Consider the following 14,243-nt stretch of genomic DNA (forward strand, 5'->3'; position numbering starts at 1 on the left):
AAAACGCAAAATGGCCTCAGTCCTGTTTGACCTCCTTCTACTCCTTCAGTGATGCTGGGAGAGTGGTAGAGAATGCAATGGGGGCCATGAATCATTATTCTTAGATCGTCTATAGTTATTTGTTTAGCTGCTGTTACTCTAAATGAGAAATGCTTTTCCAGTGACCAAAGAGGAGACATATCACTAGAGAAAATGAATCACATAATCTTGATATTCTCACTAAAAAGGAAACCAAAAGATAAAAGGAAAACACTAACTTGATGTATTATATCAGCATTGATAACAATTCATCTCTAGGCATGTTCGATTTTTAAATATTTAAACTGTAGAATGATCTAAGTGTTTTATAATGAAAGGTCTTTCAATTGTGTCTGATTCTTTGTGATTCCTTGGACCATAGCAGGGCAAGGTCCTTCTATCCACTACTGTCTTCCAAGGTCTGTCCAAGCACAGAAACCAACAAAGGACTTAAGAGTCAAAACTTTCAACACTTAATAATAACCAGTCATATCAATTTGAACCCATTTTCTCCTCTATAAGACTGATATAAAAATATCTGCGCTACCAATCTCATAATCTGTAAATAAAATACTTTGTAAAATACTACATAAAGCAATATAAAGCATTCCATAAATGTGAACTATTAAAAAAATACCCCAGTCCCATTCTGAATGTCTATAATCTCAAAAAGTAGTTAATAATATTCATTTTCCCTACATATTTTCAATTTTACATAACTATCTTCAAAAAAACAGTATGTCAGAGAAAAGAAAGACCTGGCCTTAAAATCAAGGAGACCTAGGGTTCAAGTCTTGCCTCTGATACACACTAACTATATGACCCCATGGCAAGTAGCTTAATCACGCAAGTGTATTCTGCAACAAGCTAAAATTGTAAATTGATAACAGTTAATATTCTGTATCTGTAAAAGGAAATAACATCATTGGTCTTGCCCAAAAAAAAAGAAAAAAAAAGTTCTCCTTGTAAGTAAATTCTAGTGCTTATATGACATATTAGTTATAAGGGCCTTATCTAAAGAAACCGTTTGGAAATTTTTTCTTATTCTTCCTGAAACTCAAAGCATGGAGAAACAAATGAAGAGGTATTGCTAGCACTATGACAAAATCATGATAAAGACAATAGTTGGAAAAAGCAGAAAAAGTTGTAAATTTGTTGTTTTCTTATTCTTGGAGAGTCACTTTAACTATCAAATATTTCATAATCTCTTTAAAAAAGGATATGATTCATAGTCCAGTGTTTGTGTAAGAACTCCAGTAAGGACAAATTCTGCATTATGAACATCTGAAAAGATAGCAACAATAATCATTTAAACAAAAATAATTAGATGGTGCCAAATACACAAAAAGTAGTAATAACAATCTGATCATACCTATTCCTCTTGCAAAATATTCCCGACATAAGTGAAGGTCATTTTCACAGGATATTAAAATTATTTCTGACAAACTCTAAGGAAAAGAAAATAATGAGTCCAACTAATGTATAATAATTGGTCTTACCAACTGTAACAAGTAAACTAAGAGAAAACTTTATTTATATCCACCTTATTTTGCTTATACTCCATGAGTTTACGGAAAGATGGCTGCTTAGATAATACTTTTCCTCCTGCACATTCCACAATGGCTTTCATAGTTGAAAGACTAGGACAAATTCCAGGTGTAATGTAAAAATACTTTGCCTAAAAAAAAAAAAAGGTGACTTGGAAAACAAGTTGAAAACTCAATTAAAAAAATAAACCAATAGGCAGTCCAATGTTGTTAGGTTAGTGTCTATTTTAGTATAAATCAGGTCCTTTCAAAAGACTAAGAAACTTCTCTACTACTAAATTAACTCTCTGACAGAAAGATTAAGGCATAATAGATAGTATCGGACTTGGCATTGGCAAATCACTTAATTCTTCCTCTGCTTCAACTATCTCATCTGTAAAATGGCAATCATAATAATATCAATTTCCTAGGGTTATTGTGAGGATCAAATGAGATAATAGTTGTAAAGTAACCATATAACTATTAGCTCTAAGTTAAGAACTAACTAGGCATATAATTTCCTAAAAGAAATGAATGTTTTTAATGATTTAAACATAAATGGTCTTGTGCATTGTAACCAACAGTATACAGTAAGGTGCTTAATAAATACTTCAACTAAAGAGATACTTCAACTACAGACTCCTAAAACTACTGTATTATTTTTGTAAAATCCTAGGTTAATTTTTTTTCTTGTTTGAGACTAATTTCAGCAAAAGAAGCTTATAACTCCCCGAATCAAGAAAGTGAACTATTTGGAGAAGGTGTCATGGAGATGCCTGCAGAAACCACACACTGCATCAAAAGATCCAGAATGAACTTTGGGATACAATGAATTGAATTGAGGGGGGTTGAATGCATTTATTCTAAATGTAAATAAACTCTTATGCCAAAGGTGATTACCTCCAATTGGCTTTTTTGTCAATGTGCCTAGCAATCATTGGTTTTGCTCACTTTCTCTTTTATTTCCCTCATCCCCAAATTATTGTAATTTCCCCTTAGAAAGTACAATATTGAATGTACCTCTAGTAAGAGATCTTTAGAGATATAAGCTGGTTATTTGAAATGATTCATTAGGGAGACTTGGCATATAAATTTGGGAGATTTCAACGTGCTCGTCTCCCATATAATCAGGGGGAGAAAATTGTGTAGATAGAATTCTCTCCCCACAGTTCATCTTGCCTAGCCTCTCATTTGCATGCTTGCACTTCGTGAATGCATGTACATGGGAAGGATGGAGGATAAAAGTTTTGGTGTGGCATCACCCTCTCTGCTTCCTAGAACATAGTTAAGGAGGCTAGTTCACAAAGTGTAAGCACACAAATGGGAGGCTGGGTAAGATGAGCTGGATAGGATGACCCCTGGGGAGAAAATTCTATCTACACACTTCTAAATCAAAAATAGAAGTCCAATGCTATATGTTCTAGTAAATATACATCTGATACGTATTTAATTTATTTATAATAACTGTTTTTTGTATCCCTGGAATTGGGGGTAGGGAAGATAATGACATATCCCAAAGTTTGGAAAATCAAGCTGTTCTCATTTAAATACATATCTATTATCTCAAACTGTTTCTGAGGCATAATACTCTGCCTCCTGACACAGAAGATATCAACTTAACTGAAATGTACAAATACATTCAGGACAAATAAAAAGTCAGAAAACTGACATAATAAACCTTTTAATTTCTAAAATATATTTAAAAGTTTTCTGTTATTAGTTATTTAGATGTTTTCTTTTTGTATCATTTTATCTCACTAATAGTCTTATACATTAACTTCTGTAGGTATATAATATAATGAATACTATTTAGATGTAAAAATCTTATGGAAATTTGTTAAAAAATAAAAAAATAACTATGCACCTCTTATACTAAATTGAATTCTAAATTTTCTCCAGGGGTGCACACTGATCAAATGCATATAATACTAATATTCCTATTATTTTTTTAAAAGTAATTCTTTCAAATTATAGCAATACTAAGTATTATGAATGATTATTATATTTTACTAAAGTCTACTAATTTCGATCTTGAAATTGAGGTCGTATCAGAGACTGAAGGCATGACTTGCTTATAAGAATTTCATTTAAACCCCAGATTTTACAAATGTAGGTTGCAGGAGTTATAATCAAGTCTCACTTAGTGAATGCAGCAGTTCATGAAACCATCTTTATTTTCTTTAACAATCCCATTGCCTCAAAGTCCTGCCTACCTTAAAAAGTGGTGTAACGTGTGCTCTCTTTAAGGACTCCTCTAAACTGAAACAGAAGAGCACCTCAGCTTCAGCATCTCGGAGCATGAAGTTCTGTTCATCTAGAAACAAGATCATAAATATGATGAAATGAGCTTCATGAAGCCCACTCAGAGCCCTTTGTCATTCCTCATGAGGAAGTAATTTAAGGTCCAGTAAACTGTGGAATCTATGACCCCATCTCACCCCAAACAAACTCCTTTTCTGCTCCCCAACAGGAGTCAGAGGAAAGGTCATAAACTCCAGTACCTGCACTCATTTTCTCTAGGTTCTTCCCAAAAACAGGTCACCAACTTAAATTTCCCTACAGACACAATATCTATCTCCTTTTGCCACAGACTAGAATTAGAACAGAAAGAAAAACAAATGCAGATATTTATTCAAGACCACATAACTAGTTGGTGGTCGAATTTGGCACCAGTTTAAAAATTCTATATTCAAAGCAACAAAATTAGAGGAAGATAAAGATATCAATTACATTATTAACAAGAGTTCTAATGGGCTATTTTCATCTGTTGTGTCAAATACTTATTGGGAAATTTTAGAAAATATATACTCCTAAATAACTGGCTTATACAATGACAACCCTTAATCTTAGACACTTATAAAAAGTAGCAATTATTTCCTCAACTGCAGAAATGATTTACTTCTAAGCCTAATCAGCTCATTTTCAAGAAACCGCTAGGAAAAAAAGGGGGTATTGGGGGGTTATTTTTTCTTTAAAATCTCAAACTGAATGTTGAGAAGGAAAAGAAAAGGAAGTGAGGAAAAGAAGAAGAAGAATATGTATGTGTTTGTATGTTTATGTGCATGCAGGAGTAGTATATAACCTGAGAATAATTTGACTACACAAGACATACAATCTCAGATTCAATTTTTTTTTCTTTTTTTGGGAAAGGCCCTGTTAAGATTTGGAGTTGAGGCCTTTTTTTGGACATCAAACATCTACTTTCACTCCCACATTTTATAGATGAAGACACTGAAATTAATTAACCTGCCCAATGTAAAGCAGCAACTAATTAGCATAGCTGGCATTAAAAGCCCAAGTTTTCTTGATTCCAAATTCGGTAACCTGTCTTCTGTACTGTTCCAAATAAAATTCACACACTTAAGTAAAAATGGGAGCCATTAATCTATAAATAAGGATCCATGTAGGCCATATGATGACTTGTTTTAAATTCTAATGTTATCTATGTTTCATTGTATTTTTATTTATTTTGTTAAATATTTCCCCATTACATTTTAATTAAGGCCAAAGCCTGCACTTCACAATATTGCAAGACCATGCTGTTTATACCTCTGGTATAAGAAATATACTTATAAAATTGGATTGTCAAATTTTATATGGTAAGGTTTTTCCCTATGGCTTCTAATCCCTCTATTATAGCTTTCATAGTTAGTAATAGCATAATGTCTACAAATTTTATAAACTAAAACCATCTCCTAAATAGCCTGGTTTTAGAATATAATTTCTGAATTTTAATTTAATAACAATAACTAATTTATACAACACTTTACATATAATATCATTTGATTCTGACAACATCCCTATGACGCAAGACTGAGAAGCTAAGTGACTTGTATATGGCCATATAGCTAATAAGCATCTGAGGTAAGATTAAAACTCAGATCTTCCTCACTACAAATTCAGAACTATCCATTCTGCTACCTACCTAAAGTCTCTGAGCTCTAACTTAATCATCTATAGAAAGGCAGCAAATGCTTATTAAATGCCACTATGTGCATATGACCATGTTATATCCTAGGTCTTTCAACAAGAAAGACCTTGCCCTCGAGGAACTTCTAGTCTAGTAGGGAACAGATAACTACTATGCCAATATAATTCATAACATACACCACAGATCACTATAACATACAACATAAATCGACTGATGAATTACCAAAACACCCCCCCCCAAAAGGGTGCTATATGAGGTCAAGGATGAAAATTATCATCAAATGGAAGAATCCAGGAACAATTCAATGGAAGATGTGGTATCTGAGTACATTTTTAAGGTATTTAGTGGAAATTAAACCAAAGAAGAATTTGTGAAAGGAGGCCATTATAAGCAGAGGGAACAGCATGGATGCATAAAACAAATCGAGTATTTATTATGCCCTTAAGTATTCCAGGTACTTTGCTGAGTACTAGAGATTCCAAAAAATGGCAAAAATAGTGCCACCCCCAACTCAAGGGGTTCTCCTAATCGCCACATATATTACTAGGTTATAGAATATATATAACATAGGGAGAGACAATGGCATTAGCAGCTGTAGAGACCAGACAAGTCAACCTGGAGTATATCAGTTTTTAGCCCAGTTTTGAGGGAAGCCAGAGAACTAGGGGGTAGAAGTGAAGGAGACAATTCTGAGAAAGGACAACCAGCATAAAAGCAAGGAAGCAGAAGACAGTGTCAGGTTTGAGGAATATCAAGTAGGACAATGTTGTCTGATGTGGAGAGTAATAAGCAAGTACATGAAAACTGAAAAATTAGGAAGGAGTCAGTTGTGAAGAGTTTTCAATGTCAGAGACTTCCTGGAGTGACAGAGAACCACCTTGCCATCTCAATGTTGAAGAGAAAGGAGTGAAGAGAGCTAGAAGGCAGGGAGACTGAATGGAAGGCTAATCCAACAGTCTAATTAAATGGTGATGGGGGCCTGAAGTTAGTGGCTCTATGAATGTTAAGAAGAGAACATAGATAAGATGTTGTAAAGCCAAAAATGTGGAGATTGAACATAATTGGTTGTATAGAGTGAGTTCTAGTGAGGTTGTGGGTGAGGGTGACTGAGAGGATGATGGTGTCCAACAGTAATAGGGAAACTGGAGTGAGGGTAGGGTCTGAAAAAAAGATGAATTCTGTTTTAAGTTCGAGATGTCTATAAACACTGAAATACCCAAAAGGCAGTTGGTGGTACCGCACTGGAAAACAGAAGACAGACAAGGGCTGAATACACAGATTTGGGAATTATCTTCACAGAGATGATAATTGAACTCAAGGGAACTGATGAGACAGCTAAGTAAAATAGCATAAAGGAAAAAGAGAAGGCGGCTTTGAAGGATGATCATGTTTATTGAGTATAACACAGATGAAGAACCAACAAAGGAGACTGAAAAGAAGCACTTGAAAAACATAGTAGAACCAGGAGAGTAGAGTCATGACTACCTAGGGAAGAGAAAAGTTTCCAGAAGGAGGTGATTAATAATGTCAAGTGCTGAAGAGAGATCAAAGAGAATCAAGACTGAGAAAAGACCATTGGATTTGGCAATTAATAATAATAGCTAGCATTTATAATAGCACCTCTCTGTCAAAACCTATGCTGAGCACTTTACAATTATAATATTTGATCTTCACAACAACCCTTGGAGGTATGTGCTCTTATTAGCCCCATTTTACAGTTGAGAAAACTACAGTAGAGGTTATGTGACTTGCCTCAAATTTCAGAGCTAGTATTTGAAAACATATTTGAATTCACTCTCCTTACTTTAGGTCAAGGCTCAATTCACTGTAACACTCAGCTGCCTATGAGATCATTGCTAATTTCAGAGGGAGTAAAATGAGGTTGGAAGACAGACTGAAGGTTTAAGAAGAGAAGTGAAGATACCAAGTCAGCATGGGTTTTTTCAAGGAATTTAGGCAGAAAGGGGAGAAAAGACAGAGGACAATAATTAGTTCTGGATGTTCTAGTCAAGTGAGTTTTTTTTTTTTAAAGAAAGGAGTAAACAAACATATTTACAGACAACAAGCAATGAGCCAAAAGATAGGCAGAGATTGAAGATTAGAGAGTAGGGGTGACAGCAGGACAAGAGGACAGAAAAACTGACATGGGTATATGCAAAGGAAGCTTTGCAAGAACAACTATTTCTTTGAAGGAAACCAGATTAAGTGAGACAATGGGAGAAATGTCTGAGTAATATAAGAGGAAGGGCTGAACTCTCAATGAATGGCTATCACACAAGTAGGCAGTAATGAGGACAACCCTCAAATGTTTGCAATGTGAAGAGAGGACAGAATGGATTGAAAGATGCTGCATGGATGGAACTGAGAGAACCTATAACTGATTGAATTAGGGAGAGAGATTATCTTTGTGTCTGCATATGAAAACAGATAAAAATATTCTCTATCTAGACTCCTAAGGTATGTTCTTTCTTATCCAAATGATTTGAATACATACTGGGATCACAAATGTTCAGAGAATTTAAGTGCTGCAAAAACCTTGAAGGCCTCATTGAGTCCAACTTCTTCATTTCACAGGTAAGAAAAAAAGGACTCAAGAGGCTGAGTGACCTCTGAAGTTGTGCTGCTAGTGAATGAGGAAGGTGTGTCCTGAGCACAGGTTTTCAGTGTTCTTTCCACTAGCTCATGTGTCTCAATCCATAGTTCATACAACAAAGAGGGCAAGGGATAGGATTTTTACTAGCACACAGTATTTGGTGCCAAGAAATGTTTACCACCACTGGAATTCCCCTTTGTAAAAATGCAAGATTGCTACCGTTTCTAATAATGTCATCTTTATTACCAGTCCTTTGCATGCAAAAAAAAAAAAATGAATTCTCTAGGCCAGGAACTCTTGGTATATAGAAAGTAGCTTTATTTTAGAGTTAGGGCTCTAAGTATTTAAGAATTAATGAATAAATATTGAATAAATAATGAATAAAGAAATGATTAAGTGCCCACTTTGTGCAAGATACACTTTGTATAAGATACAAAAAGAAAACGTAAAGTAGTTTCTGCTCTCAGGGAGTTCACATACTAATGAGGAAAACAATGCACATGGAAGAAAGGTTTTAGCTACAAGTCAGAAGAAAAGGCCCTATGGCCCTTAGGTAGTGGCCAAACAAATGGCAATGCCTTTCTTCAATAATGTCATTATCCATTTTGAAGCTTAAACCACTTGCCATTGCCAAAGCCTGGTTAAAAAAAAAAAAAAACTTTTCTGGATCTACCTGCACAAGCAGTCACCAAGCTAATTCTCCAAAGAGGTTCTTTCCTAGGATGATGGTTGGAGCAGTGATTCCTAAGCTCTTGGAGCTCAGGATCCTGGGTTGCTTTCAGGGTCTTAGGGGAAAATAGTAGTCTATTAGTAGTGGGGTTGGACTTGCCTCTCCCCAAGGTGCCTGGCTACTTTCTAAGTTGTCTTGTCTGCCCTCTGGGAAGCAAGTGGTGGGGAATGGCTATGAGGGCTGGTGTAGAAGACTAGGGGTCTGCTACCAATGCTAGGATTCTCTTCTTGCTAATGGTTAGTGAGTAATTGTTGCCGTTAGTGATGAAGACAGTAAGGTTGGTTCTCCAATATTTCATCCTATGCTCAATAATGGCTTTGGGAACTGAGCTGGAAGGAGATCTACTTAGTCTGAAAAACACCTAAACTTGGATCCCCAAAACTCCTACAGTCTAAGGAGAGACGGTGGTGAAATTATGGAGAAGTGGCCTTGCCAGTACTAATCTTTATTTGCAGTACAGAGAGGGTCTTTCTTGTACTTATATTTTTCACACCAACACTTACAGAGGCAATAATCAGGAAGCTCCTTTCAGTTTGCTGGTCTGTCATTCATATCATACCCCCCCTAATATGGGTATATTCCAAGATTTTCTTCCGTTTTTCTCTATACTCACTCTTCATGATCCTGTCAGCGCCTGTGGTTTACTAGAATCTCAAGAACATAACCCAGTACATGGTATTGAAAATGCTTGATAAATGTTTTTTATTCATTTATTCACATATGCTTGCATTCATTTTTATTCAAATGACTCCCAATCCAGTTCACCTCTCTCCTTAACTCCATTCTCTACTATCTTCAATTGCCTTTTGAATATTTCAAATCCCAAAACATAATCCAACACAGAATGTCCAAAACAATCATCTTCACCTAAAATTCACTTTTCCTTCTAAATTTCCCTATTTTCTGTTGGGGGTACCACTAACCTTCTAGTCAAGGCTGTCTTCAGTTCTTCAGACCCATCCACCCTACATATCCATTCAGTTTCTACAGCACCTTTCATACCTGCCCCATGTGTTCTATTCCTGAAACCATTACCTCTGGCCTGGGGCCTGGGCAAGCAGCTCTTAACTTCCTGCCTTGTGTGTCAGCTACTCCAATCCAGTCTTTTCACAGTAACCCATGTGATTTTCCTGAAGCCTAGGTCTAGCCATGTTACACCCTGATACAATAAAACTCTAGAGGGCCCTGTTGTCTTTTAGGTCAATACAAATCCTCTAATTGATTGTCAAAGACCATCAAAACCTGGCACCAGCCTCCCTTTTCTAGGTGCTTTCTGACTCTCTGAAGTCCAAATAATTGGTCTTACTAGTCTTTATTCCTGATACTATCTTGTATTTTGTCTGTTGTGGCAGTAGCTATCTCTAAAGTCTTCAACAGCTCTCACACCAACCTCAGAATTCAACTATTGCATTTTTCTTTCTTTGTTGTAATCCCCAGCACCTAGCACAGCACTTGGCCCATAGTAGGCAGTTACTAAATGCTCACTGACTGATTAACAAGTTTTATAGCTTAATTCATAATACTCAACACCATGTTTGGGTGCCAAGAAAGGTAATGGCTATTTTCTCTTACGTAAGCCTATCCTTCCCAAGATAAGGGTCCAAAAGTCATTTTTTTGTGAAAGATTACATTCGATTGGCAAATCCTTTTTTTTTTTTGTAACTAGACTAAAAGGGAACAAAGAGTAGTCTCTTAGTCTCTCTCTCTCTCACTAAAGAATCTGTAACCAAGTATACTATTAACAAAAAAATAAAGCAATGTTATTATAAAAGTAATTTTTCTTTCCTAATACTGTTCCAATTTCCTAACCTTTTATTTTACAACTGAAAATGTAAAGAAATGAAATTCTAAGACACAAAATTCATGTGTTAACTGATGATTATTAAATGATTATAGAACAAATTAGATGTTTGTTGGGATGAAAATGGAGTAAAAGCTTAATTCTAGTAAAACAAATAGGTCTGCATGTGTGCATGTGTATGTGTATCTGAGACACTTCCCAAACTTTTATTGCCAATGGGATTTAGAGCAGAAAAAGGACATCAACCAGATTGCATTTATCTTAAAATAGCAGTAGGCGCCAGAGTTGCCAAAGCTTGAAATATCAAAAGATAATAACTAATTCATACATATTATTCACAATTATAAAAGCTTAATGCTTGTGACTACACAATAATTACATCTAGAACACTTTGGAACAAATCAACTCTTGATGGTTTCATTAAACTTTTGCATTTGGCATTTTAAAAAATGTTACTGGTGCTTTTACTTACCAACAAATTTCTGGCATTTGAAACATTCTTCTAACCATTCTGGAGTTACTATATGCTTTACTACAGAAATTGCTGTCAGGAACTTTACAGTGCGGGTCACTTTGCTGGCAATAAGATGTGTGCATTTCTGTGCAGACTCAGCTACCTCACCCCCAAGAATATAGAGTTTCTAAAAGTTGTACAAACATAGTAAGATCAGAAATTAAATAGTTAAAATCTATAAAGACGTTATCAATGGGGTGTAAAACAAATGAAGTCTAATCTCAAGACAGATTTATTTTTAAACAGACTATGATATAATACTATTTATATACCTAATAAAATTAGGTAACTTCCACTTTTAAAAAAACTTGCATTTTAGAGCAGTATTCTATTCAACTGGAGTCAAAGTATTACAAAGACTAAAATGAATGTATGAAATAATTCATAGCCGTGGCAAGAACAATACGGCAGGCAGAATAAAAGGAACACAAGGGGGAAAAGGTAAAATAATGAAAAAGTTAACACTATATATTTCTAGAATCACTTAATTCTAAGTGAAGTGGGTTTTTTAATATATATAATTGTACCTTTACATTATATAACATACACAATCGTATTTTTAACAATTCATTTTGATGATTTTATCTGTGATAATATTAATGATTCAAATGGCACTGTCCATTTCATGGGAAGAAAGATATCTATGTTGCCTGACCAGGTACTCCTCTTATACTAAAAAATAAATTAAAAGGATATCATTGGTGCTATTAATGAATATTAAAAGGCTATCTTCTCTTCAAGAAATGATGACATGAAAATTGAAAAAACATGAACATGAAATTTAAAAAAAATTTGACTCATGAAGACTACAGTTATTTTCTTAAGATGGCACAAGATTAAGCTGTGTTTCAAAGTACACTATTAAAAATGTTTTGAAAATTCAGCATTAGGAAAGAAAATAGCAAAAATACAGCATGTTACTTTGGTTTAATACTACTTTACAGGGGAAAATAAAGACTAAATAACTAAAACAAATATTTCAGAAAGTGTATTCCTAAATATTTTATTCAAAAACTAGCTTAAAAACTGGCTAGACCTTATTGAGAACGCTAGTATCTGAGTATGCTGACAGAAGATGAAACGGTTCAGTCACACCGTTAGATTACTAAGATATAGTAGAGAAAGGAATAATAATTTATTAAATGTAATTCCAGTGGTCTGAAAATAGCAATATGCCTCTAAAAATTTAGAGATTACTCATCTGACCTAAATTTTTCTAGTAACGAGCAAATATTTCAGGCTTAAATAATAATATAGAACACTAAGTAGGCTATTCCAATACTGTATTACCTTTTGACAAACTATATTCAGTTAAATACTATATAATTAGCTCAAATCAGGCAACATCAAGAAGAGAACACTGAGAATTGCTGTGTTTCTATAGTACAAATAAAAATCAAAACTATTTTTCACCTTAATATACTGTTGAACTTGGACAGGCTCAAATCCAGTGAAAAGCACAAAAGGTGTCAATTCTGGTGTTAACTTTTTAGTGGGGGGTGGTATGTCTTCAATTCTACAAGATGAATACATATAAAATAATTATTTTACATAAACTTACAAATATCTTCACAAATCTCTCTTATGAAACATATATTTTGAATTAACCCAATAGAACCTGCTTGAATCAGGTTAACCATGGAAAAATATTCTAAATTAAAAAAAAAAACATATATATTAAATAATCATACTGCAAATAAAGTAGGTATGCTTCAATGTCTTCCTAATCTATAGCACTAAAAAAGTAATCATACTGTATATTTTGGACAAAACATCTCAATTTCTTCACTTCTAATTTCTTGAGACTTTCATTATGTTGAAAAACACACTGTTGAATATCTTTTTTTTTTTAAGTCCAGCCATAACTCTTAAAATTACAATTAAATTTCTTACTTCTGATTCATTGCTGGTGGAGTTGTGAATTGATCCAACCATTCTGGAGGGCAATTTGGAACTATGTCCAAAGGGCGATAAAAGACTGTCTGCCCTTTGATCCAGCCATAGCACTGCTGGGCTTGTACCCCAAAGAGATAATGGACAAAAAGATTTGTACAAAAATATTCATAGCTGCGCTCTTTGTGGTGGCCAAAAATTGGAAAATGAGGGGATGCCCTTCAATTGGGGAATGGCTGAACAAATTGTGGTATATGTTGGTGATGGAATACTATTGTGCTAAAAGGAATAATAAAGTGGAGAAGTTCCATGGAGACTGGAACAACCTCCAGGAAGTAATGCAGAGCGAGAGGAGCAGAACCAGGAAAACATTGTACACAGAGACTGATACATTGTGGTACAATCGAAGGTGATGGACTTCTCCATTAGTATCAATGCAATCCCTGAACAATCTGCAGGGATCTAAAAAAAAAAATACTACCCACAAGCAGAGGATAAACTGTGGGAGTAAAAACACCGCTGAAAAGCAACTGCTTGACTACAGGGTTGGAGGAGATAAGACTGAGGAGAGACTCTAAATGAACACTATAATGCAAACTCCAACAACAGGGAAATGGGTTCGAGTCAAGAACACATGTGATAACCAGTGGAATCATGCGTCGGCTATGGGAGAGGGAAAGGCGGGGGGGGGGGGGGGGGGGGGGGGGGCGGGGGGGGAGGAGGGGAGGGGAGGAAAAGAAAACAATCTTTGTTTCCAGTGAATAATGTATGAAAACGACCAAATAAAATAATATTAAAATTTAAAAAAAAAAAATTTCTTACTTCTGGAGATTTTAACACATACAATTTGTCTGAATTCACAGCATGCACCCCTTTACCTCCATCCTCTATATATCCTCCCTTGGTACTAAAACCAAATGTTAAATTTTGTTTCAATTAGAAACACACACATAATAACACAAAAGTAGTATAGTTCCACTAAAGATTCTGGAACACCCCGGCTATTGATGAATTGAGGAGGTAGGAGGGAAAAGAATTAGTAGCAGCACTTGAGGATCACAAACTTGGATAGTGAAGACATTCTCTTTCATTTGTGTCAAATTTTTCTATTCAGATTTAGGTTTTTAAATGCCATTAATAAAAAAATTATAATCATGTGTCTCTTTTTAAAAAGCTCAAATATACCTTTTTATTTTTAAATTTACACTTAATACATTAGAAATATATATTAATCATG

The 14,243-nt window shown here is 34.8% G+C and overlaps 1 protein-coding gene across 5 annotated transcripts in view; it reads right to left on the reverse strand.

Annotated features, from left to right (window-relative positions):
- The window catches only part of PAXIP1 (PAX interacting protein 1), a 134,807-nt gene that overhangs the window by 52,969 nt on the left and 67,595 nt on the right, over positions 1-14,243 (reverse strand). For 4 of the 5 annotated variants that reach the window (XR_008912360.1, XM_056799949.1, XM_056799951.1 and 1 more), the window contains 6 exons: positions 12,527-12,629; positions 11,072-11,240; positions 3,758-3,858; positions 1,562-1,696; positions 1,391-1,466; positions 1,242-1,302 (listed from right to left, as the gene is read on the reverse strand). Coding sequence is in view for 4 of the 5 variants with exons in the window: in XM_056799949.1 (XP_056655927.1) it covers positions 1,242-1,302; positions 1,391-1,466; positions 1,562-1,696; positions 3,758-3,858; positions 11,072-11,240; positions 12,527-12,629 (645 nt within the window). In the remaining variant the exon portion in view is untranslated. Of the gene's footprint in view, positions 1-1,237; positions 1,303-1,390; positions 1,467-1,561; positions 1,697-3,757; positions 3,859-11,071; positions 11,241-12,526; positions 12,630-14,243 lie in introns of all 5 variants that reach the window. The other variant, XM_056799950.1, reaches the window with a different exon arrangement.

This window comes from Monodelphis domestica, chromosome 5 (assembly GCF_027887165.1).
Source record: "Monodelphis domestica isolate mMonDom1 chromosome 5, mMonDom1.pri, whole genome shotgun sequence".
Classification (NCBI taxonomy): Eukaryota; Metazoa; Chordata; class Mammalia; order Didelphimorphia; family Didelphidae; genus Monodelphis; species Monodelphis domestica.